We start from the raw sequence: 24,098 nt of genomic DNA on the forward strand, positions 1-24,098 counted from the left end.
AGGTCGGGTGGTCTGGTATTCCCATCTCTTTCAGAATTTTCCACAGTTTATTGTGATCCACACAGTCAAAGGCTTTGGCATAATCAATAAAGCAGAAATAGATGTTTTTCTGGAACTCTCTTGCTTTTTCGATGATCCAGCAGATGTTGGCAATTTGATCTCTGGTTCCTCTGCCTTTTCTAAAACCAGCTTGAACATCTGGAATTTCATGGTTCACATATTGCTGAAGCCTGGCTTGGAGAATTTTGAGCATTACTTTACTAGTGTGTGAGATGAGTGCAATTGTGTGGTAGTTTGAGCATTCTTTGGCATTGCCTTTCTTTGGGATTGGGATGAAAACCAACCATTTCCAGTCCTGTGGCCACTGCTGAGTTTTCCAAATTTGCTGGCATATTGAGTGCAGCACTTGCACAGCATCATCTTTCAAGATTTGAAATAGCTCATCTTGAATTCCATCACCTCCACTAGCTTTGTTCGTAGTGATGCTTCCTAAGGCCCACTTAACTTCACATTCCAGGGTGTCTAACTCTAGGTGAGTGATCACACCATCGTGATTATCTGGGTCATGAAGATCTTTTTTGTACAGTTCTTCTGTGTATTCTTGCCACCTCTTCTTAATATCTTCTGCTTCTGTTAGGTCCATACCATTTCTGTCCTTTATTGAGCCCATCTTTGCATGAAATGTTCCCTTGGTATCTCTAATTTTTTTGAAGAGATCTCTAGTCTTTCCCATTCTGTTGTTTTTCTCTATTTCTTTGCATTGATCGCTGAGGAAGGCTTTCTTATCTCTCCTTGCTATTCTTTGGAGCTCTGCATTCATATGGGAATGTCTTTGCTTTTCCCCTTTGCTTTTTGCTTCTCTTCTTATCACAGATATTTGTAAGGCCTCCTCAGACAGCCATTTTGCTTTTTTTGCATTTCTTTTCCATGGGAATGGTCTTGATCCCTGTCTCCTATACAATGTCACGAACCTCCATCCATAGTTCATTAGGCACTCTGTCTATCAGATCTAGTCCCTTAAATCTATTTGTCACTTCCAGTGTATAATCATAAGGGATTTGATTTAGGTCATACCTGAATGGTCTAGTGGTTTTCCCTACTTTCTTCATTTTTAAGTCTGAATTTGGCAATAAGGAGTTCATGATCTGAGCCACAGTCTGCTCCCGGTCTTGTTTTTGCTGACTGTATAGAGCTTCTCCATCTTTGGCTGCAAAGAATATAATCAATCTGATTTCGGTGTTGACCATCTGGTGATGTCCATGTGTAGAGTCTTTTCTTGTGTTGTTGGAAGAGGGTGTTTGCTGTGACCAGTGCGTTCTCTTGGCAAAACTCTATTAGCCTTTTACCCTGCTTCATTCTGTAGTCCAAGGCCAAATTTACCTGTTACTCCAGGTGTTTCTTGACTTCCTACTTTTGCATTCCAGTCCCCTATAATGAAAAGGACATCTTTTTTGAGTGTTAGTTCTACAAGGTCTTGTGGGTCTTCATAGAACCATTCAACTTCAGCTTCTTTAGCATTACTGGTTGGGGCATAGGCTTGAATTACCGTGATATTGAATGGTTTGCGTTGGAAATGAATAGAGATCATTCTTCGTTTTTGAGATTGCATCCAAATACTGCATTTCGGACTCTTTTGTTGACCATGATGGCTACTCCATTTGTTCTAAGGGATTCCTGTCCACAGTAGTAGATATAATGGTCATCTGAGTTAAGTTCACCCATTCCAGTCCATTTTAGTTCGCTGATTCCTGAAATGTCAGCGTTCACTCTTGCCATCTCCTGTTTGACCACTTCCAATTTGCCTTGATTCATGGACCTAACATTCCAGGTTCCTATGCAGTAATGCTCTTTACAGTATCAGATCTTGCTTCAGGTACTTTTTTATTCCAGATTTCATATTTTTAAGATAGATGTCTTTTAGGGACATTTTTATGCCAAGTAAAAGGTTTGTTTGATCTTTGGCACCATACATACCTTTTCTTCTGGTACTTATGTGTATGTTCAGAGATGGGTGATGTATGCAGTGATGATTTAATGAGTTAATTATAACATAGACTACTGTGTATCCTCATAGAATGTTAGCTGATCTTACCTATTTATCATACCTCCGTGTAATTTCCAAAGTAGAAAATTTATTTGATTAAGAAATTTGTTCTTGTTAAAAATAAGAAAGACAAACCTTGTCACTGATCAGCATTATAGCCAATTTATTTGTGTACCTAGATTGTACCACCCAGGTTTATGGGAGAAACTGCTGGGACAGATAAATGCTAAATTAATGGCTGAGTTTTTCAGTAATTCAGTTTTAGTGTAGGTTATATACTTAACTCTTTAACATTTAAAAATCATTCTAGTAAAAGTTCATAATCCAAGTTGTAAATCTTGGTATTCTCTCCAGAAATGAATAAGGAGAAAGCGGATTTTAGAAGGATTTGTAGTTATATATGGAATATTTGACCAAGTTAATGAACACTTGAGGAGAGCTCATGGCAAATGGTTTTTTAGTGTGAAAAGACAAAGCCCAGAACCGAAGTTGGTCTTATTTTTAGTGGGGCTTTTTTGAAGGGGAGATTCTCTATGATTGCTCCTTCAGAATGTGTCTTATGTTTCTATATGCCCGTGACCTTATTTTACCTTTTGTTATTTTGTACTAATAGGTAACTTCTGTAAATGTTCCCAAACAAGGAACAGCTACTAGGACATGTATCAATTAGCCTTGTGTATAGTTCTTCTGTGGAATACACTAAATATTAATATTAGCTGAAGCTCCATTCTGTGCTTTCCTGAGGAATGTCATTTGGTGAGAAGACTGATGTTCAGTTCACATAAATTTGCAGAGTTCAAGCCAGGTACTAGTATAATAAAGCTAAAGATACTTTAGTTTTAGTGAATACAGAATCTCTTATTTGACTAGGTCTTTGGAACTCATCCAAAATACTTGCAAATGCACTCTTACTTAATATTCAAATATAAGAGTGTTACTGACTGAAAGTTGATTAAATATTTTTATACTAAATTGGTCTACTTTATTCATTTTAGATATACTTTTGAACTTGAATTATTTATAATTTACTGGTTTCAACTGTGTATCTTCTTTTTTTAACAACTTAAAAATTATTGGAGTATAGTTGATTACAATGTTGTGTTAATTTCAGGTGTATAGCAAAGTGAATCAGCTGTAAGTATACATATATCCCCTTGTATATCCTCTCTTTCTATAGGTAATGGAAATAAACTGATTAGTAATTGGGAAATCCACCCTATCATTTAAGAGATGTGTAACACCTATATAAACATTTTTGAACTCCAGTATTAAAACAAATAATGATCCCTGTCATGCCCAATTTAGAAGATTATAGTATGAACAATGTGGCATCATATATGTCAAAGTGTTCATTTACTCATTAAGACTAAATATGTATTAAGCATTTACAAGGTGTGGAAGAAATACATTGGGAAGAATCATAAGGGAAAAATAATTCAAAGGTAATATGTGGAAAGTTTGTTGAGGTCATAAATGATTTCCATCTTTTGAGTTTTTGTTATCACTAGACAAAGAGCCACATGCTTTATATTCATTATTTCATTTGAATCTGTTGACACAGTTGTGATGTTACTGTAATCATTTTATAGATGGGAAAGAGGCTAAGAGATTGATGAAATTCTTTAAATGCCTTTTGAACACCTGTTATTTTCCAGTATACATTGTAAGCCCAACATATGTCACCCTGCCATTAAGGAGCTTAAATTCTAGAGGGGAAGACATACCTTAATCAAATAGCCACACAGATATATACACACACACATATATATACACGTGCATGCATGTTCAGTCACTCAGTGGTGTCCAACTCTTTGCAACCCCATGGACTGTAGCCCACCAAGCTCCTCTGTCCATGGGATTTCCCAGGCAAGAATACTGGCTGCTGCTGCTGCTAAGTCACTTCAGTCATGTCTGACTCTGTGTGACCCCATAGACAGCAGCTCACCAGGCTCCTCCATCCCTGGGATTCTCCAGGCAAGAACACTGGAGTGGGTTGCCATTTCCTTCTCCAATGCATGAAAGCAAAAAGTGAAAGTGAAGTCACTCAGTCGTGTCTGACTCTTAGCGACCCCATGGACTGTAGCCTACCAGGCTCCTCTGTCCATGGGATTTTCCAGGCAAGAGTACTGGAGTGGGTTGCCATTTCCTTCTTCAGGGGACCTTCCTGACCCTGGGATCAAACCCGTGTCTCCTGCATTGGCAGGTGTTTTCTTTACCACTGGTATATATAAACTAGGTTATGAATAAGTTCAGTTCAGTTCGGTCTCTCAGTCGTGTCCGACTCTGCGACCCCATGAACTGCAGCATGCCAGGCCTCCCTGTCCATCACCAACTTCCTGAGTCCACCCAAACCCATGTCCATCAAGTTGGTGATGCCATCCAGCCATCTCATCCTCTGTCATCCCCTTCTCCTCTTGCCCCCAATCTTTCCCAGCATCAGGGTCTTTTCCAATAAGTCAGCTCTTCGCATGAGGTGGCCAAAGTATTGGAGTTTCAGCTTCAACATCAGTCCTTCCAATGAACACACAGGAATGATCTCCTTTAGGATGGACTGGTTGGATCTCCTCGCAGTCCAAGGGACTCTCAAGAGTCTTCTCCAACACCACAGTTCAAAAGCATCAATTCTTTGGTGCTCAGCTTTCTTTATAGTCCATCTCTCTCATCCATACATGATGACCGGAAAAACTATAGCCTTGACTAGACGGACCTTTGTTGGCAAAGTAATGTCTCTGCTTTTTAATATGCTGTCTAGGTTGGTCATAACTTTCCTTCCAAGGAATAAGCGTCTTAATTTCATGGCTGCAGTCACCATCAGCAGTGATTTTGGAGCCCCCAAAAATAAAGTCTGACACTGTTTCCACTGTTTCCCCATCTATCTGCCATGAAGTGATGGGACCGGATGCCATGATCTTAGTTTTTTGAATGTTGAGCTTTAAGCCAACTCTTTCACTCTTCTCTTTCACTTTCGCAAGAGGCTCTTTAGTTCTTCTTCACTTTCTGCCATAAGGGTGGTGTCATCTGTGTATCTGAGGTTATTGATATGAATAAGTAGTATAGATAAATTATTAGATAAATATAGTCTTCACAACGATGGTAAGTGCTGTGACACTTGTGAAACAGGAAACTAATGGGGATCTTGCCTTGATCAGGAAATGAGAGCAGCTGCTCTGGAGAATGGAAGTAATATTTGTATTGAAAGCTTGAAAGAGAAACAGGAGTTAACAGTACAGAGTGGTGGTGGATGGTGGGCAGGTGGAGGAGCTCTGCCCATGGCTGCCTGACTGAGCGGGAGGGAGAGCTCCCACACGCCTGGATCTGACTGCTGTGACTTCAAGCAACATCCTGAGTTAGCTCCACCGCAGTTTCCTCCTCTGTGAAATAAAGGGAATACTAGTATGGCCCTCATGGTATTTTCACAGAGAGCTAATGTTTGTAAGTATCTGGAAATGACAAATACCCAGCAAGCCTTTGCTATTAATAATAAAAATATTAATATTGAATATTATATTCATTATAATATTACATTAATTATATAAATAATATCAATATTATTATTATTAATCATTAATGGTTTGCTGTTGTAAATAAGTTTTTATGTCCTACCTTTGGTGGAAGAAAAGACAAAGTCGTAAAGAGGGAGAAACGCTTCTCAAACCTCTTCAGGGGCTTCCTTCTGTTCTTAGGGTGTCTCCTTGGAACCCACTGCCCAAGAGCTCTGACTGTCAAGTCCTTGAGCATAGGGATTCACTATCCATTTCCTGCCACTTAACATAGTACTTGGCTCTGCAGTGATCGGTTTTGTGTAGTGATGATACTTAAAGCTGTAGGAGGGGATGAAATTGCCAAGTTAAAGAACGAGGAGCCTGCCCGTGAGAAACACCTGTATTTATTTACAGTGGAGAGAGAGTGAGAAACTGCTGCCAAAACACCAAGATAGTTTGTCTCTACAGTCCAGGAATGAAGGAGAGTTATGCCTTAAGCTGCCTCAAAGTCTCGGAGAACGTGGAGACTAGAAAAAGGGACCAGATGTGATGAGAATATCCCTCTTGGAGAAGGCAGTTTCAGGACCGTGTGTGGCAGAATCCAGACTGTAAAATTAAAATGTAGGTGGAAGCACTGGGTGGTGGATGCATGGATTTTTCTTTCAAGATATCCATGGTAAAGGTAAGCAGACATTATTCCTTTTATTTAAGATGTAGGCTTAAGAACTTTTTTTCTTGTTCTTGGGCTATTGGAAAAGCTGATCATGTTGAAATGGAGGAAAGAGTTTCAGGGCATTGGATGAGGTGGGATCCTGGAGGTGTGGAGGGGTTGCTGGCTTGAGTTGGCCAGACCTGCATAAGGGTCCTGAATCTATAAGGAGGAACAACCTGATCAGATCGTCTCTCTTCTCCTGCTATTCCCTTTCTGTCACTTCGCTATCATCCCTGATTTTTCTGTAGTTGTGGGTGCCCAGCAGTGAGTGGGAGACCTGGTGTATTATTAGCTCCATAAAGAAACGGGTGTGATCACTAAAATGAAGGCTTCCCCATCTCTACTCTTCCCAGCTCTCTCCTCATAAAGTGTATACGTTTTGAGGCTTAACTGGCTTGGATAGTTTTATGATAATTTATGTTTTTGAAGTGTGGGTGAGTTGGCAAGTGATCACATTGGTTCTGTTTTGTTCTGAATAAATAGTATGTCAAACTTTTATGCCGTTTCAAAAATGTTATTTAGAGTAAAACTTCCTTTGAAGCCACAATTGTCTCATATTCAAAATATTTATTTAGACCACATTGTTTAAATATATATAATTCCCTTAAGGCACAATTGTAGTCTATATAAATCTGAATTTAAAACAAATAGACCTTCTGGAATTCATAGAAATACAAAATGGATATTCCAGTGCTTAAGTGTTTATATACAAAAGGAGTTGAGGTGTTCCAATGTTTGTATGTTTAGGTACAAAAGGAGTAGAATTCATAAAAAAGGATGATGGTACGAAAAGTTTTAATTCTCAAGTGTGCCAGACGTATAAAGTAATTTAGGGAGAGAAATATAGTTGAATCATAAACTAGTTCTGAGTAAATGAATGAATAGTTGAACCAGTAAATAAACAAATATACCTAAAATAAAGCAAATCTACAAGTCTCTTAATTTGTTTTGTCCTGAATATAACTGTAATTAAAATTGAGGAAAGTGTATTTTAAAACACAATGTAAAATGAGGCTATTTTTGTGAAATAATAAAATGTTATCAAATTAACAGTTTAAAAGATGTATGTCTTTGATGCCAGAGTTAACATACAGTTCTTGAGAGATGGTCATTCTTAGTTTTGGTCATTCTTTATTTTGGTGAAGCAGAGTTAATTTTTTTTAAGTGTTTATGAAAGATTCTGTTATCGTATCTCAGATTATATAAATATTCTAATGTCGATCTGGTTGCTGTATCTGAGTTTATAACTGAATAGTTTACAGAGTGCCCTGTTTTTCGTAGAAACACTGCCCTCTAAAAAACTGTTTTGGGTTTGTTTTACCGTAGTGCAATCAAACTGAGTTTCCTAATGAACATGCTGTTTAAAGAAGCTCTTTCTAACCTGGAATGTTCTGATGTATTGCTCAGTTAGTTAAACTACTAAAGTTGATATAAGAAATTTGGGGAGAAATAGTTTCCCTTCTAACCTTCGGATATATTATTCTTGCTATGTCAGCATTTCCTTGCTCTCCCCGTGTCTTATTACTATTTCCTTTATTCACTAATACATACAGCAAAGTTGTACCACCTCCTAATATGTAATTCGACTGTTGACACTGGAAGAAAGACCCTGAAACATCAGAAAGACGGTACCCTTGCCTATTTTTCTTGCAGTAATAGAGGAGCAAACTAGGGTTAGAGGTGAAGCAAGAAAGGAGGCTACGGCAGGGACTGAACCACTGAAAACCGAATAAGGACCTATAGATTTAATGTTGATTAGCAAAAGAGAAATAGTTTAAATTTGCTTGATCCAAAGCATGGGGAACAGTAAAAGCCCATTCAGTCTTATTCTCTGTAAATGGAATTTGGCTCAACCATGTTAACAGTATCTAAAATACTGTCTGTTACAAATGAGACAGTTTATATAAAAACCCAACTGGTTCCAGGAATATGAGTGTCTGAAGCTGTGTAAGTGGGCAGAGCTTTCAGCCCCAGCACTGCAGTTTCAGGTAGCCTCGTGTCTCTCCCCCCTGCCCCCTCCTCACCCCCAAATCAGTAATTATTGATTGCATCTAAAGCTGTAGAGAGATCTTTTCCTGGCAGTTCAGGTAGTTACAGTAGATTGTTAATCTGTGAATGGTTGGACAAAATCCCTTCTGTCTTCAGAATTTCCATGCAAATTAGGACTAAATGTAGGAGATAAATTTATTAACTGTAGTCCTGGAGCATAGGTCAGCTTTAGCACAATTCTTCAGCCTAGGTTTTTAATCTATAAAAGTTACACTTCATTAATGTTAATTTCCTATGGATTCACTTTAAAATGTAAACTGATGAGATGATTTTTAAAAGTACTTGTAAAGAAATAAAACGTTTCTGAGTGTGTCTTCCAGCGTTCTGTGATATAGGGGAATTGTTCCAAATATTGAATATTCACATAAATGTCTTTTCCTATTCTACATCTGATCTAAAAACAAATTTAAACTTATTTTCTTACATCATTAAAATAAAGAGAGGGTTGTTTTGCATTTTTCAAAATAGGAATGGAAATGGAATTAATATTTCAAGGAGGGAAAAAAGTCAAGGAGTTAGGAAGTGGTAAATGATGCCAGAAATATGCTGCATGTTATTGGACCAAAAGGAGTGTCTTTCAAAAGGTGTCTGAGAGATTGATAAAGCATTTCAATGAAACACGGCAGAAGAAAAGTCATATTCTGTTAATATTATTTGTATATCATGTTTTATTTTCAACATTTCACTTGTTATTGTGTGAGGGTCTATATCTTTTGCACTCTTGTCAGTGAATATTGGTAGTAGCAATCTTTTTTCTCTTTCGGATCCCTGGTATTACAGAGCCAGCATCTCATAGAATAAGAATAAGGTTCACTCTTATACTACTTAGTCTATGCTTCCAATTTAAAGCTTACCTATAAATGGCAAGAAACATTCTATTAATGAATCAGCTTTGTTTTCTAATATGTTTTGGTAAGAGATTTTTGATGGTTTCAAAATTTTTCTCTAAAGTTCTCCAGGCCCCTAAGGCTGTTAAAAATGGGAAGATGGTGTTATTTCTTAAAATGCTGAAGAAGTAGGGTCCCTTTTGAACAGACACTGATCTTCTTTTCCTCCTCTCATTCTCAGGCCATCCGCTGCACACTGGTGAACTGCACGTGTGAGTGTTTCCAGCCGGGGAAGATTAACCTGAGGACTTGCGATCAGTGTAAACATGGCTGGGTGGCACACGGTGAGGAAAATCTGGACTTTTCTCCTTGCTCTTGTTATGTTCGTGTAAGCGTGGTTTTTTTTTTTTTTTTTTTTCCCCCTTTTAGAGCCATCACTGGCCTGGAGAAGAGAAGGGTCAGCTGTGCCCCAAGTGTTAGCTCCCATGTAGCCTGCAGCTCCCAAATAGCATATTCTTGGCTCCCAGAAATAAGGCCAGGCGGGCAGCTCTCAGCAGAAGGGCTAGATGTTTATAGCACAGTTGGGTTCTGAGTGAACGCAGCAGCAGCCAGCAAGCACCAGGCCCCATGGAAACTCAAACATACCACAGTTGGCCTTTCAGGGCCGGGACCTCAGAGGCAAGCTGGCAAATCCTCTTTGCTTGAGGAGAACTCCTCCATGACTGCTCACCCTTGTCATCTGCTTTCGGGGCAGAGTTTATCCTCCCAGATGTTAAATTTTGTATGGTCTTAAGGTGAGTGAGTGAGTGAACGGGAACATTATTTGACTGGTATCTGAAAAAATAATCCTTAAATACCCCCTTTCAGCGTGCCCAGGGATTGGAGGAAGCTGGTCCCCGGTGCAGGGTGAGCTCTGCATAGGTGTATGTTCCGGGCGAGGGTGACCCAGGGCCACGGCTGGAAGTGCAGAGACTCCTTGCCAGATGCACGGAGCTGTCCCGTCCCTGGGCTTTGACCAGGCATTTAACTGTCCTTCTGTCTGGTGTATGTTTTTTATGTTGAGGCCAGAGGAGACTTGGGAATAAGCAGAGATGTTTTCTTCACTTCCTGGACTGTAGAATCTTAAAAGATAGGTAATGTTTATAGAAGAAATCCTGGCTTGAGATTTTTTTGACAGCCTTGGGGGATTGGCTCTTAAGTGGACATATTCTTCATTCCCAAGCAGTGCCAAATATCCAGTGGGTTGTATTTTTATAAATGTCATGTTATTCTAGCAAGATCTGAAGAAACGACACCGGGCCATGCCTTGAAATGCCTTCAACTTATCCTGTATCTTTCTTACTGGGGGTGTGTGGATTGGCATCGTGGAGACATTTCAGCTCTGTGTCTGTGAGGGAGAGAAAAGAGGTAGAAAGAGTAGTATGGGGGGAACATACTAGAAGGCGTGTGCCTGGCAGACAAAGCCACAGTCCTCCAACACCTTCAGGGAGGGAACGTGTTCCTACTTCATTAACAAGGCCCATCTCTGTAACAACTCTCAGTCCAGTTCCAAACAGCGTTTAAGCTGCTGTCACTTTTGTTTGCAAGTGACTGTTCGATGATTTCTTCTCCTTTCTGACTGCTGTAACAAAATGCCACAAAGTGGGTGGCTTAAACATCAGAAATTTATTTCCACACAGTTCCAAAGGCCAGAAGTCCAAACTCAGGATGGTTTCGTTCTGAGGAGTCTCTTCCTGGCTTGCAAGTGGCTGCCCTCTCACTGTGTTCTCTCGTGGTCTGTGCTCTGTGGGGGTACACCCTTGGTGTCTCTGTGCACCCAGGTTCCTCTCCTCATAAGGACACCAGTCATGTTGGGTGAGGGCCCAGCCTGATGGCCTCACTTGTCTCCAAATACAGTCACATTCTGAAGTACTAGGGATGAAGGCTTCCGCATATGAATTTGGCAAGAACACAGTTCAGTTCATATTACTAAGTATCCTTTCCCGCAATATGTTTTGGCTCTACCAGGTAATAGTTTATGTCCCGAGCCCATTAAGAATCTTGGAGACAAAAAAGAAAAGAAAAAATGAAAAAGAATCCGGCAGGCAGGGTGGGGTCAAATCTTGGCTCTATAACTTTGATGGCACATAGCTCAAAATCTCTGCATCTGAATTTTCTTGTCTGTAACAGAAGGTTAATAATACCTGCCTTGTAAGATTATTGTGAGTATTGAAGATAAAATATATGAAGTCTTTAAAATAAATAATACATGTTAAAAGTAACAAACTGGACAAACATGAGCAATAAGGGGGGACAGTCATTAAACAAAGGACTTTTCATTCATTCCCTCTCATTTTTTCCAAAGCCATCTTGCGTTACCATCATCTATCTACTGTGGTAGCCTTGTGAGTATAAAAGTTTACTGTGTCACCAGTTTATTTTATCTGTCTAACTCCCACATGCATATTACATTAGTAGTGTAATGGGGAGGGAAAAGCAATATTTCTTCCTTCTTGAACAACATAAATTATCCCCAGCCACTGGTTGTTTCTAAGATTTTCTGAGGGATGTGGTTTTTTCCCCAAACTTGAATAAGGTTATTTCTGTTACATCAGACTGGGCTTTTCTTACTGTGTCATTAGTAATCTTGTGTTTCTGGTATATTAATTTCGAAGTTTCTCCGTTCTAACTTTTCCTCACCACTATTATCACCTTGCCTCTTTTCCCCCCACAATAGCAACATGTCTGTATACAACTCACAATATGTACACACAGATACATATCCCATTCTTCCTCCATATAGTAGGACATATATGACAGCAAGGATTTGGCTCCTAGCTTTTGAGTTGGAAATGAAATGAGAGCATCCACTCTTTTTGCCCTTAGCATTTCAACTAATTGCTTCACTCTCTTCCCCTGCACAGAAAACCCTGAAATCATGTCTTCAGTTATTTCTGTTCAGAGGTGAGGCACAGTGATCTCTTTGGCTGCCTTACTTGGGACATTATTCTTTACGTGGGACAAGGAGAAAGTGACTTATTTTTCTATGGTGTGATTTTTCTGTGAAAGTGGATAGAACAGCAAGCAGTAAGACTACCAAAATACATCTCATAGAATCATTTCACCATACCTCTGAACACACCCCACCAGTAATTGTACCATAAAAAATTAACATTTGCTGTTAAAAATAGCTAAATGCCAAAATCAGGGGTTCTTTACAAAAAAGATGAATTTTTAGAAATTTGTTGGCCTGTTTTGAATTAATGTCTTGCTATATCTTCTTTATTATCAGCATCTTCAGTTTCTTCACAAGATTTTGGATTTCGTAGGTTATTATTCACACACACACACACACACACACTTACTTTATAGCTTTATAGATTGTATCTTAAACCTACTTGAATTAGTGACTTTAGTTGCTTTACAAAAATCTTAAGATGTTTTAAAAAATTAAAAGGCATAATGAATTCATCATACTGTAACACCTGAACTTTGAAATTACTCACTGGGCCATGGTGCTGTTCACAGGTTACGTCCTTGAAATCTTAGCACCATTGAGTTGAGAGTGGGGAACCCCAAAATGATTCCTTGACTACCAGGAGGCATTTCCCACTGAATTAATAAAGGATTCCCTGCTCTTTTTCCCCATTAAGGAATTTCAGCTCGTGCACTTTGATAATAAAAGCAGGGCTTTATTGATTTTTAACGTTATTTAAAACAAGTTCTTTTGGGGTATAGGTTGTCCATACAGACAGTGTATAATAACCTGGCACTTTCTAATTTTGTCATATTTCACAGTCTTTGGTTAAAGGACTCCAGCATACTGCTACTTAATTCACTTAACAACTGTATTTTTTTTTCCTTCCTCTCTTTGCATTGTCTTTTCTGTGTTTTTCCTTCATTTGTTTTAAATTACCAGACTGAGTCTTGCAAAAACATTTAAATACACATTTTCTGCAAGTTTAATTTTTCTTTGTTTAACATTATCAAAATAAGGTATCGGCATCAGAGCAGTAATGGGCTGCTTTACTGATGACATAAATGTTTGGGTTGGTCGAAATTTAGGACGTGGCATTTTGGCCCTTTTCCACCATACTAAGATAGTAATTTTGCTATTCACAGCATTGAAGCTTCAGGCAAAGAATTTTTAAAAACACTCATTTATCTATTTGGTTGCGCTGGGTGTTAGTTGTGGTACTTGGAATCTCTAGTTTTGGCATGCTGGATGTAGTTCCCTGACCAGGGATCAGACCTGGGCCCCCAGCATTGGAAATGCAGAGTCTTAGCCACTGGACCCCCAGAGAAATCCCTCAGCCAAAGATTTTATATTGTTGTTGCTGTTGTTCGTCGCTAAGTCGTGTCCAGCTGTTTGTGATCCCATGGACTGCAGCATACCAGGCTTCTCTGTCCTTCACTGTCTCCTGCAGTTTGCTCAAACTCATGTCCATTGATTTGGTGATGCCATCCAACCATTTCATCTCTGCTGCCCCCTTCTCCTCTGTTTTATATAGTCTTACAAATTAGCAAGTATTATTAATATATACTAAGTAGTGGGCAAGCGGGAGTGGAAAGAAGAGTGTTTTATATCATCAGTCTCCTCTGAGGAACCTGCTCCCAGCAAGAAGTGTAACTAATCAAATAAACCCTGTTGCCTTTGTGATAAACTGGAGGTGGGACATAAAGGTTGAGGGCTACTGTACTAAACGAGTTTTAGTATTTATTACTTGCAAATTAATTTAATGTATATAGTATATACATTAATTTAATGTATATTATGTAATGTATATAGTCTAGATGATGATTTTATTTCTAAATGATTAAGATAAGGTATTCTAAATGATTTTCAGACATTTAATGATAGTCTAAGACAACTGGAAAATTATTGTTTAGAATAAAAACTTGATGGTGTATATTTGATTTGATAAATAGGTGGGCAGATTTTAGAAAGGTTATTTATTTAGAATTTTTTTCCTTGGCGAGATAAGTAATTTTTACTTCTGACAAAACTCACTTGTTAAAACTACCTTTAAAAAAAAAAAATCCACTGTTTCTTGGGATGTCCTATAAAAACTTTTCAAGGGTAAGAGGCTTGATGGAAAAAAAAAATTACTACATAGCTTAATGAACCCCATAGTAGCTTGCTTGGTGCAGATTATTTTCTTTATAAAATACTTTGACTTTAAATACTTTAATTATTAGCTCAGCAAGCCAGCTGTTTTCCTGCCAATATTGAAACTATTCAGAATTTTTAATGTAGAATGAACAGGCTTGGCCTATGTCATCTGGACATCAGTGAAGAGATATTTATTGAACATATATCATCTCTAAAGTATTGGGCCAGGTATGCTTTGATTCTTCAGTTCTGTGCCACAGGAAATGATAAGCAGTATAAAGTTAATTTAGTGTCATCTACCAACTATCTTGATGGTTTAATGTACTGTAAGACTTAATATTCATATAATCCATTAATTTCAAGCATTTCTTTTTTTGTAATTCACTGGAAGTAATTTCTCTCTCTCTTTTTTTTTTTTCTCGGCATCATTGAATTTGAATTCCCAGCTCTTTACTAGATATGTCTTATCAGAACAGGGGTATTTATAGAGACACTCACCCAAATAGAAAATATAGGACATCCCATTAAATTTGAATTTCAGGTAAACAGTGAATAATTTTCTAGTATAAACACATACCTTGCAAATTTAGCTGGTCCTGTGTTTTTGCTAAATCTGGCAAGCATACACCTAAAAGAAAACCCTAGTTAGGCTTAATTTGCATAATTAAGTCCCAAATCAAAAACCTTTTGATTATGTCCGTCCTACATTTAGAATCACGAGATCACAGTATTCTGTTTACAGACTCCTCAGATTTGTTGGCTGCACGGTACTTTATAAGGATTTAAGCAGGGTAGATCAAAACTAGTAATTTTTCGTTTTACTCCATGAAAGGTCACATGTCTTTATTATTTGTCCCAGTCTGTGCTCTTCTTATGAATTGTCTAAACATCTGTGAAAGTGGTTTATCCCCAACTGGTAGCTCTGTAATATTCTCCCTGACTTGAGTCCAGGAGCCAGTATAACTAAGTATAAGCTTTCCTTTTCCACTCTCTGTTCTTCGCTAGCCTTCTAAAAGTCTTCTGTCAAAAGCAATAACGCATGACGCTTCTGTGACCTCATGCTCACTCTGAGTAACGCAGCAGCAGTTTCTGTATGATCATTTGTAAATTTGCAAGAGTAAGAGAGGAGGGTGGGTAAAACAGTGTCCTCTGACAAAGGAAAATAATGCTTGCAGATACTAACCAGCAAAGTGCTGGCCTCCTTTTTACTAACCTAAAGACTGTCCCAGCAAGACTGAATTTTGCTTTGGGAGAGAATTGTTGAAGAGAGGTATTTAGGATTAGATGAAAAGAGTAAGAAAGGTTCTAGCTTGAGACCTCAGCACAGGGAATAAATGCAGGCTTCAGCGTGGCAGTGACAACTGATCCTTTGGGAGGAGGTAGGTTGCCATGCCTCTAGGACTTTCCTTAGAAACACGAGGATGGAAACCCCACCGTTCTCTTCCCTTGGTGCCCTGGTTTGGAAAAGGTGGGAATTAGTGGCATATCTGCTTAAAAGAATTTGTCTTTGTAGAAGACTTGGTTCTTCCTGATGGTGACCCTGAAACCTGGCTTGCCTCGCTGAAGGATTCTCTTTCAGTCAGGGAAACTAGCTCTTAGGTGCCTCCTAGCTCTGCCTCCCTGCTCTCTCCATGGACAAAGTCCTTGAACATCTCTCCACTTATTTTTATTTTAGAGAGCAAACACACGCCGCTTTCCTGCCTGGCACATGAGCCATCTTTGCATGACCTGAGGGCACCGTGCCCTCTTGTGCTTCTCCCCTTCACTCCCTGATCACAGTGATAAGCTTGAAAAGGAGGACACCCTCACAAATGTGACAGTTCGCTCCTTGATTCATGGCATTAACTATATTCTTATTGCATCCCTGAACTACTTGTTTTGATTTGTTTCTCAGCCTGCCCACCTTTGGAACAGTGCTTTGAACTCTGATTTTTTTTTTTTTTCAAATCACAGCACAAACAGTGCCTCCCTTTCAAAGTCCTGGGCTCTCTGCCTGTTAGCTCCCCAGATGTTTTTTTCTAGCTCCATTTTATTCAGACAGAAACATAAGGTGGATCTGATAAATCCTGACCTCCAAAGTGTACAGTGCAGGTCCCCTGCTAAGGACTTTCCAGGAAGGAAATGGAGATTGAAACTACAGAGCTGGAGCCCCAGGGTGTGAAGAAGCTTCAGGTACACAAATGGGAGGAGTGGGCCTGAAGACAAAAGGAGGTAAAACTGCAGCCCTGTATAAGTTCTCATCCTGGCTCCACCACCTGCTGTCAGTGGGACCCAGGCCAGGTTACATAACCTCTGTTTTCTCATCTGTGAAATGTGGATAATGATAGTGCCTAGTTTGCAGGGTTCTTTCTGATATTAAATGAGATAATCTACTTACTAAGTGTTAGTTGTTTCTAAATTCTTAACAGAAGTCAAATTTCAACCTTGATGACACAACAGACATGTTTTATTGTGGTTGAAGGGGTTAAAATTTGAGTGTATTCAGGCCAGTTTTCGAATCCCATCTCTGTCTCTATTTGGTAAACCCCAGTTCTTTTCATCTGTAAACTCAGATAATAATAGGAATCTACCTGAATAGCACAGTGACATTTTGAGGAGGATTAAATGAAAAACTGGACTGAACAGTAATGATACTCTCCAGGGCCCCATGCAGGTTTTCTCCGGTGCCCAGTGCTAGAGTAAGGTCATCAGTTTCTTTGGTTGTAGGGCCCAGTTTTCCCAGGCTGATCTTGTATTCCCCAGCAAATCCGTTTTTTTTTTCATATTTTAAGAACTGCGCATCAGTTGAACTGAACGATAGGATTGCTTACTTGTTGAAAATCCAAAAACCAGAAGGAAATGAATTTTAGGCAGGATGAAAGGCTACTTTTGCCTATTTTCATACCTGTATTCTTGCAAGTGAAGTGCTTTGATGGGCTAACCACTTTATCATTTTATTGCACTTTATTACATCATAAATTTTTATATCTTGCTAACGATCCTACAGGAAGCTTAATTGTTTATAGGAACATCTTAATTAACTGGAGTTCAGCAGGTTAAGCAGAACACAAATTGAAGGGGTTATAAATGAAACGTACTCAGCTCCTCTCATTTTACTCAGGATGCTCTGTTCAGATAATGAGGAGATGCTTCTGGGTCATAAGAAACCAGGATGCCTCAGCAAAACTCTCAACTGTTCTTCCTCCTCCTATTGTGTCATAGTGAGGACTTCTTCTAAGCATGGGTCCCCCCACCCCCATACCCATCCTCCACCCCTCAGCCCTGCACTTGAACAGTAAAATCACTGGATGAGATACTTGTGTTTAGAGAAATTCTGACTTGTATTCTGGGAGGCATAAAATGTTGTCTGTGCGACTCATTCCTCACCAGGGTTTGCCTTTCAGGAGGGTAGAAATCTGTAACTCTTCAGAAGCTTGAGTTAATCTGTCATTAGTGAGCATATACCCAAAGTGTTGTATTTGTTGTTGTTGTTGTTTAGTTGCTAAGTCATGTCTGACTCTTTGTAATCCCTTGGACTTACAGCCCACCAGGTTCCTCTGTCCATGGGATTTCCCAGACAAAAGGATACTACAGTGGGTTGCCATTTTCTTCTCCAGGGGATCTTCCCGACCCAGGGATCGAACCCACCTTCCTGCATTGGCAGGCAGATTCTTTACCACCGAGCCACCAGGGAAGCCCAAGGTATTGTATCAGTTCAGTTCAGTCGCTCAGTCGTGTCCGACTCTTTGCGACCCCATGGACCACAGCATGCCTGTCCTCCCTGTCCATCACCAACTCCCAGAGTTTACCCAAACTCACGTCCATTGAGTCGGTGATGCCATCCAACCATCTCATCCTCTGTTGTCCCCTTCTCCTCCTGCCCTCAAGCTTTCCCAGCATCAGGGTCTTTTCAAATGAGTCAGCTCTTCACATCAGGTGGCCAAAGTATTGGAGTTTCAGCTTCAACATCAGTCCTTCCAATGAACACTTAGGACTGATCTCCTTTAGGAGAGAGGAAACTTACTACTGGACTTCTCAACAGATTGCTTACAAATCTATCCAGTTATGGCCGTAATTCTTTTAAATATTTTCTATACAATACAGGTCAGGAAGCAACAGTTAAAACTAGACAGGGAACAACAGACTGGTTCCAAATCTATACTGTGTTCCTTGATACACAATAAAATCCCACCTTTGGCCTTAAGATCTCCCAGCCTGCTTGTATGGTCAGGTGATCCTACGAAATGAAGTGCAAACACATTTAATTGAAAGAAGAGCTTTGTTGGGCCTTAAGTTCAATTGGCCAAGGAACACAAGGCAACACTAGACCTGGGTGTCCAAAAAGGAAGCCACTATTCTCAAACTGAGCACTGAGATGTGGTTAGTCCCAACTGAGGTATGCAATATAAAGTGTATACTGAAATTTAGAGATTTAATCTTAGAAAAAAAGAATGTAAAATAGCCCAATGAAAATGGTTTCTATGTGGTCTACTTGTTGTTCAGTCGCTCAATTGTGTCTGACTCTTTGCAACCGCATGGACTGCAGCACACCAGGCTTCCTTGTCCTTCACCATCTCCCAGATCTTGCTCACACTCATGTCCAATTGAGTCCGTGATGACGTCTAACCATCTCATCCTCTGTCGTCTCCTTCTCCTCCTGCCTTCAATCTTTCCCAGCATCAGGGTCTTTTATAATGAGTCGTCTCTTCACATCAGGTGACCAAAGGATTGGAGCTTCAGCATCAGTCCTTCCAATGATTATTCAGAGTTGATTTCCTTTAGAACTGACTGATTTGATCTCCTTGCAGTCCAAGGGACTCTCAAGAGTCTTCTCCAACACCACAGTTCAAAAGCATAAATTCTTTGGCACTCAGCCTTTTTTATGGTCCAACTCTGACATCTATACTTGACTACTGGAAAAATCACAGCTTTGACTATATGGACCTTTGTTGGCAAAATAATGTCTGCTTTTTAATATGCTGTCCAGGTTTGTCATAGCTTTTCTTCCAGGGAGCAAGCACCTTTTAATTTCATGGCTACAGTCACCATCTGCAGTGATTTTGGAGCCCAAGAAAATAAAGTCTGTCACTGTTTCCATTGTTTCCCCATCTATTTGCCATGAAGTGATGGGACCAGATGCCATGATCTTGTTTTTTGAATGTTGAGTTTTAAGCCAGCTTTTTCACTCTAATCTTTCACCTTCATCACCGCCCATGGTAACACAAAATGCCCATGGCACTATCCTTGGCCTGCATTTGAATTACCCCTGACTAAAGAGGCTCTTTAGTTCCTCTTCAATTTCTGCCATAAGAGTGGTGTCATCTGCATATCTGATATTTCTCCCAGCAGTCTTGATTCCAGCTTGTGCTTCATCCAGCCTGGCATTTTGCCTGATACACTCTACATATAAGTTAAGTAAGTGGTCTACATATTGGTGAAATATTTTATGCATTGGGCTAATAGAAAAATAGAAAATATTTTTGAAAAATTAGTTTCATTGTTCTTTTTTTGCTTTTTAAATGAGATCGGCTTCCCAGGTGGCACTAGTGGTAAAGAACCCACCTGCCAGTATAGGAGATGTGGGTTCGATCCCTGGTTCAGAAAGATCCTCTGGAGAAGGAAATGGCAACTCATTCCAGTATTCTTACCTGGGGAATCCCATGGACAGTCCGTAAGGTTGTGAAGAGTCAGACACGACTGAAGCAACTGAGCACTGAGGGAGATTTCAAATTACATATATGACTTGAATTGTTTCTGTTAGGCATGGCTGTCATGGATCTCGGTGTGAGATCATGTGTTTGGTTAACCTGGTTTGCTGGTAGAGTAGTTAAAATCGGTGTGAAAATCCTAACATCCCCATCCTGGCTCCTGTCCTTCCTTCACTCAGTCCTTTGTGCTTTCACACGTGCTGTGCTGTTGATGTTTGCTCTTTCCTCTGCCCCGTCATCAGGGAAGCTGGACCTCCTTGCCCCCAGAAGCAATTAAGTCTTTCCTTCTGTATTGTTGTTGTTGTTCAGTCGCCCTGTCATGTGTGACTCTTTGTGACCCCATGGACTGCAGCACGCCAGGCCTCCCTGTCTCTCACCATCTCCCAAAGTCTGCCCAAGTTCATGTCCATTGCATTGGTGATGCCATCCAGCCATCTCATCCTCTTAATGCACTCTTCTCCTGCCCTCAATCTTTCTCAGCATCAGGGACTTTTCCAATGAACCGGCTGTTCAGATGACCAAAATACTGGAGCTTCAGCTTCAGCATCAGTCCTTCCAGTGAATATTCAGAGTTGATTTCCCTTCAGATTGACTGGATTGATCTCCTTGCTGTCCAGGAGACTCTCAGGAGTCTTCTCTAGCACCATAGTTCGAAGGCATCAGTTGTGTATAGTATCAGTATATTTCACTGAGACCAGAAGGGTGGTTTCTATAATAGCAATCCCTCCACTAGCTTGGGACCTCAGGAAAAGCACTTCTTCATCTCTGGGTGCTGATACCCACTGTAGCATCCTCCACGTGAAGGAGTGAGGTAGCACATGGCACGAAGGATTATGGGAATCTCCTGCATGTACCTAAAAGTCTCTGACTTCTGGTAGCCAATTTCTTTCCCAGCAGCGTCAAGCACTGCTTGCAAACCACCCCACCCTGCCTTTGGTCCTGTTTTTGTGTTTATCAGTCCTTACTCTTGTTGTCATCTTTGTTCCTCTGTGCGTCTTCAGGCAACAAAACAAGTGAAAGGTAGGTGGAAGGTTTCAGTAGCCTACCCAACCAAGAAGTAAATTTAGAAGAAGTTAAATTTGTTTGATCATTAACAGATATTGGCATTTTTGTTTTATTCAGAAGATATGTCTTGAGCTAAATATTTTTCACTTTTTATTTAGTAGCTCTTCAATACTCCTTTGCCTGCAAATCTAGAGGGTAAGAAATTCTCCCCTTCCCTGCTTTTGGCTGTTCATGTTTTCCACTATCAGTAAAAATTAAAAAACAAATCAACCTCTCACATAAAAAGAAACACCTGTTTGGCTTGGAGAATCTGGCCAGGAAGGTCTTTTTCCTGACAGGCCAAAAGCGACCATCACAGGGCCCCTTATAAAAAAAAAAGAGTCATTTTTTTCCTTTATTTCATATGAGCATTGGCAGAAACTCTGACAAGCAGTTCTTCATATTTTATTATGTTCTTGTCTGCAGAATCTCTGTCAGGCAAAAACCTTGTCAGCGGAAAACCTGTCCTGGGATCAGAGGAGACAAAAACAGGTGTCACATAGGCAGTCAAAACTGAAGGAAAAAAAGATTAGGCTAAAGAGAGAGAGGCAGACAATTACATTAATGCCATTGCTTTTATCTTATAGATGTGTGTTATTATCTCGGGGTGCTGAGTGCGCAATTGCCTCAAAGAAAAGTAGACAGGAGACAAGGGGAAACTTGATAGTTATTAACTGAAGAGGCAGTGTGTCAAAGCTGGATGGGGTTCAAAGTTTTGCAAGGGGAAAAAAACTGCAGGCAGCCAGCAACGGCTGTGTGGTTCTGCTTTCGGCTACATAAACCTAGTAGCAATCTAACATTTTCGACTTGGAAACAGATCATAGAGAAAAAAATTAATGATAGATTTCATTTGGAGGTTGGGGGGGGGTTAACATTTATCCTATAGACATGTGACTGAATCATAGTCATTTCTCTCATAAAATCTTGCCTCGATGTGAGACATGAAGACAGGCATTTGTCAGTTCAGCTTTGTTGTTTGGATATGTTTAAAACACCTATTATCAACACACTTTTAATTAAAAAAAGCTATTAAGAAGCCCTTTTACTAAGTGTGAACATCTGTACGTGCAAGCTGTAAATTAGGAGATCACATATGTGTGCCTCAGTCAGAGACTAAATGAACTTGGCAAGTGTTTTCTATTACTGGTTTTTAAATACAGTAAAATATCTACAGAAATAATGGCTACACTTGAAATTTTGGATCTTTAAAAAAATTGTGCCTGTTGATCCTGATGAATAGACCTTGTCTTCTAATTAGACACTAGAGTCATTATTATGAAATGGGTAACCAGGATTCACCGGGCTAACCAGTATCTCCCCCGTTCCTTTGTTCATGTCATTTCAGGAGACTTTTTCTCAAAAGTTGGTCTCCATGAAATATTTATGATGGTAGAAAATAGTTTCACTTTGCAAGTGGCTTAAACTCTGAATGCTATTTTACCTTGCTGATAACTCAGGTGTCAAAGAGCCAACTGGTAGCAAATGGGATGGGAACTTTGAAGGCCTTCCTCTCTGCTCAGCCGTACATAGATGATATTAGTGAAAAAATCGGCAAGCATTGCTTTAGTCCTTAACATTTTCTGCTCATGCATTTAAAAATTGGTTAGTTTAGCCTTTTCCTAAGACAGCCTTCTTAGCCCTTTTTTATGACCAAATCTTTATAGAAGGTCTTTTATCCCGCCAGTCACTGATGCAAAGCAGTTTGATACTTGATATATGCATTAAGCAAATCCAGCAATCCAGAAGAAAACACATGTCAGTGTCAAAAGTGTGTGTGATAGCCCAGAGTTTCAAGGGATTACAGTGGGGGAAAGAGAGATTGATTATAGATTTAGAATGAGATTTCAGACTGACTTACTGGGAGAGGGAAGGAAAAATACTTGTGACACAAAGGTGACGTTCATTAAAAAAAAAAAGACTGAATATAATCATTTCTTTCTTTTAGGTGTTTTCTACCAAGTGCTGGCTTTTGTATCACTGTTCTCTCTAAGTTTTGAAATACTTCTTCACTGCTCTTGTAGAGTTTAAAGCACATATTCTATCAAAAATAAATATGACTTGCATTTGGAATATTTCCATAATAAAGTTTCTGATACAGATCTATGCTACTTCAGGAAAATTAAATCTTTTAAGTTAATAAATTGGGAGTAGGGTGATTATTCTCTTACAGAATACATTTTTTTTGTTTGTTGAATAGAAGGATAATCAGCAAACAAAATATGCTTATTTCAATAGTTACTTTTAAAGGGGTTATGTTTTGTAGTCAGTGTGCATTTAATTCATTGATCTGTAAATTATATAAAGCAGAGTTTTGTGTAGTCATCTCTCAGCTCTCCTTGGTAACTAGAAACTGGATAGAACAACAGCAGGAATAATAATAATAATAATCCCCAAACCTGATCGCAGCAGGTAGATTCAGTTATTCGATGTCTTCCTAAACTTACTGTCAAGCTTGCAGATTGCATTTCCTCTTTCTGCTTAACCACCTACTCATGGAGATGCAGATGAGGAGAGACATACCCCCAAAAGTGGGCCTTGGAAGGAAAAGGAAGAAGGAAGAGACGTACAACCAAGGATCTGTTTAGTCTCCTAGCCGAGAGAGCGAGCTTCTGAATAACAGCGTTGACAGTCTACTTCTGCATGTGCCTCAGTCAGACTTTAATGATTTCCAAAGTCTGTTGTGAGGACTTTATTATGCATAAGGCCACAGGGGGGGAAATGCCAATCAGTTTGAAATATTACCTATATAGTCTCAAGTGGAGCTCAAATTCTACCATGGACTAATTGTGAGTGTGTGTGTGTGCATATCCATATACACTCAAAGCTGCATGTCAAATAGGGAGCAATTAAAATCCGTAGGACAAGTAGGGCTCATTGGAGCTCCTTCTGTCCCCCTTTCCTCCCTACAGTGTAGGTTCACTTTCCTAATGGAGCATAAGAGTATTCATCTCCTTATCCCTCATGTATTAAGAGAAAAAAAAAATCAAGGACTCTTCACATAAGGTATACAGGGTATAGTAATGTAATCAGGGTTTATCATGCATGGCTCAGTAGAGATGTCTCCCCCCACCCTTTGACTTAAAAACACTGACACACTATTTGTTCAAGAAAAAAAAAATAAGCCTTTCACATATAAGGACTGACAGTTTTTATCACCAGGC

At 39.6% G+C, this 24,098-nt stretch overlaps 1 protein-coding gene across 12 annotated transcripts in view; it reads left to right on the top strand.

Annotated features, from left to right (window-relative positions):
• The window catches only part of BNC2 (basonuclin zinc finger protein 2), a 504,931-nt gene that overhangs the window by 332,132 nt on the left and 148,701 nt on the right, over positions 1-24,098 (top strand). For all 12 annotated transcript variants that reach the window (XM_081499435.1, XM_081499457.1, XM_081499468.1 and 9 more), the window contains one exon: positions 9,356-9,458. In XM_081499435.1, coding sequence (XP_081355561.1) covers positions 9,356-9,458 — 103 coding nt within the window. The remainder of the gene's footprint in view (positions 1-9,355; positions 9,459-24,098) is intronic.

The sequence above is a fragment of the Giraffa tippelskirchi genome, chromosome 1 (assembly GCF_054371585.1).
Source record: "Giraffa tippelskirchi isolate mGirTip1 chromosome 1, T2T-mGirTip1v1.2.pri, whole genome shotgun sequence".
NCBI classification, from domain to species: domain Eukaryota; kingdom Metazoa; phylum Chordata; class Mammalia; order Artiodactyla; family Giraffidae; genus Giraffa; species Giraffa tippelskirchi.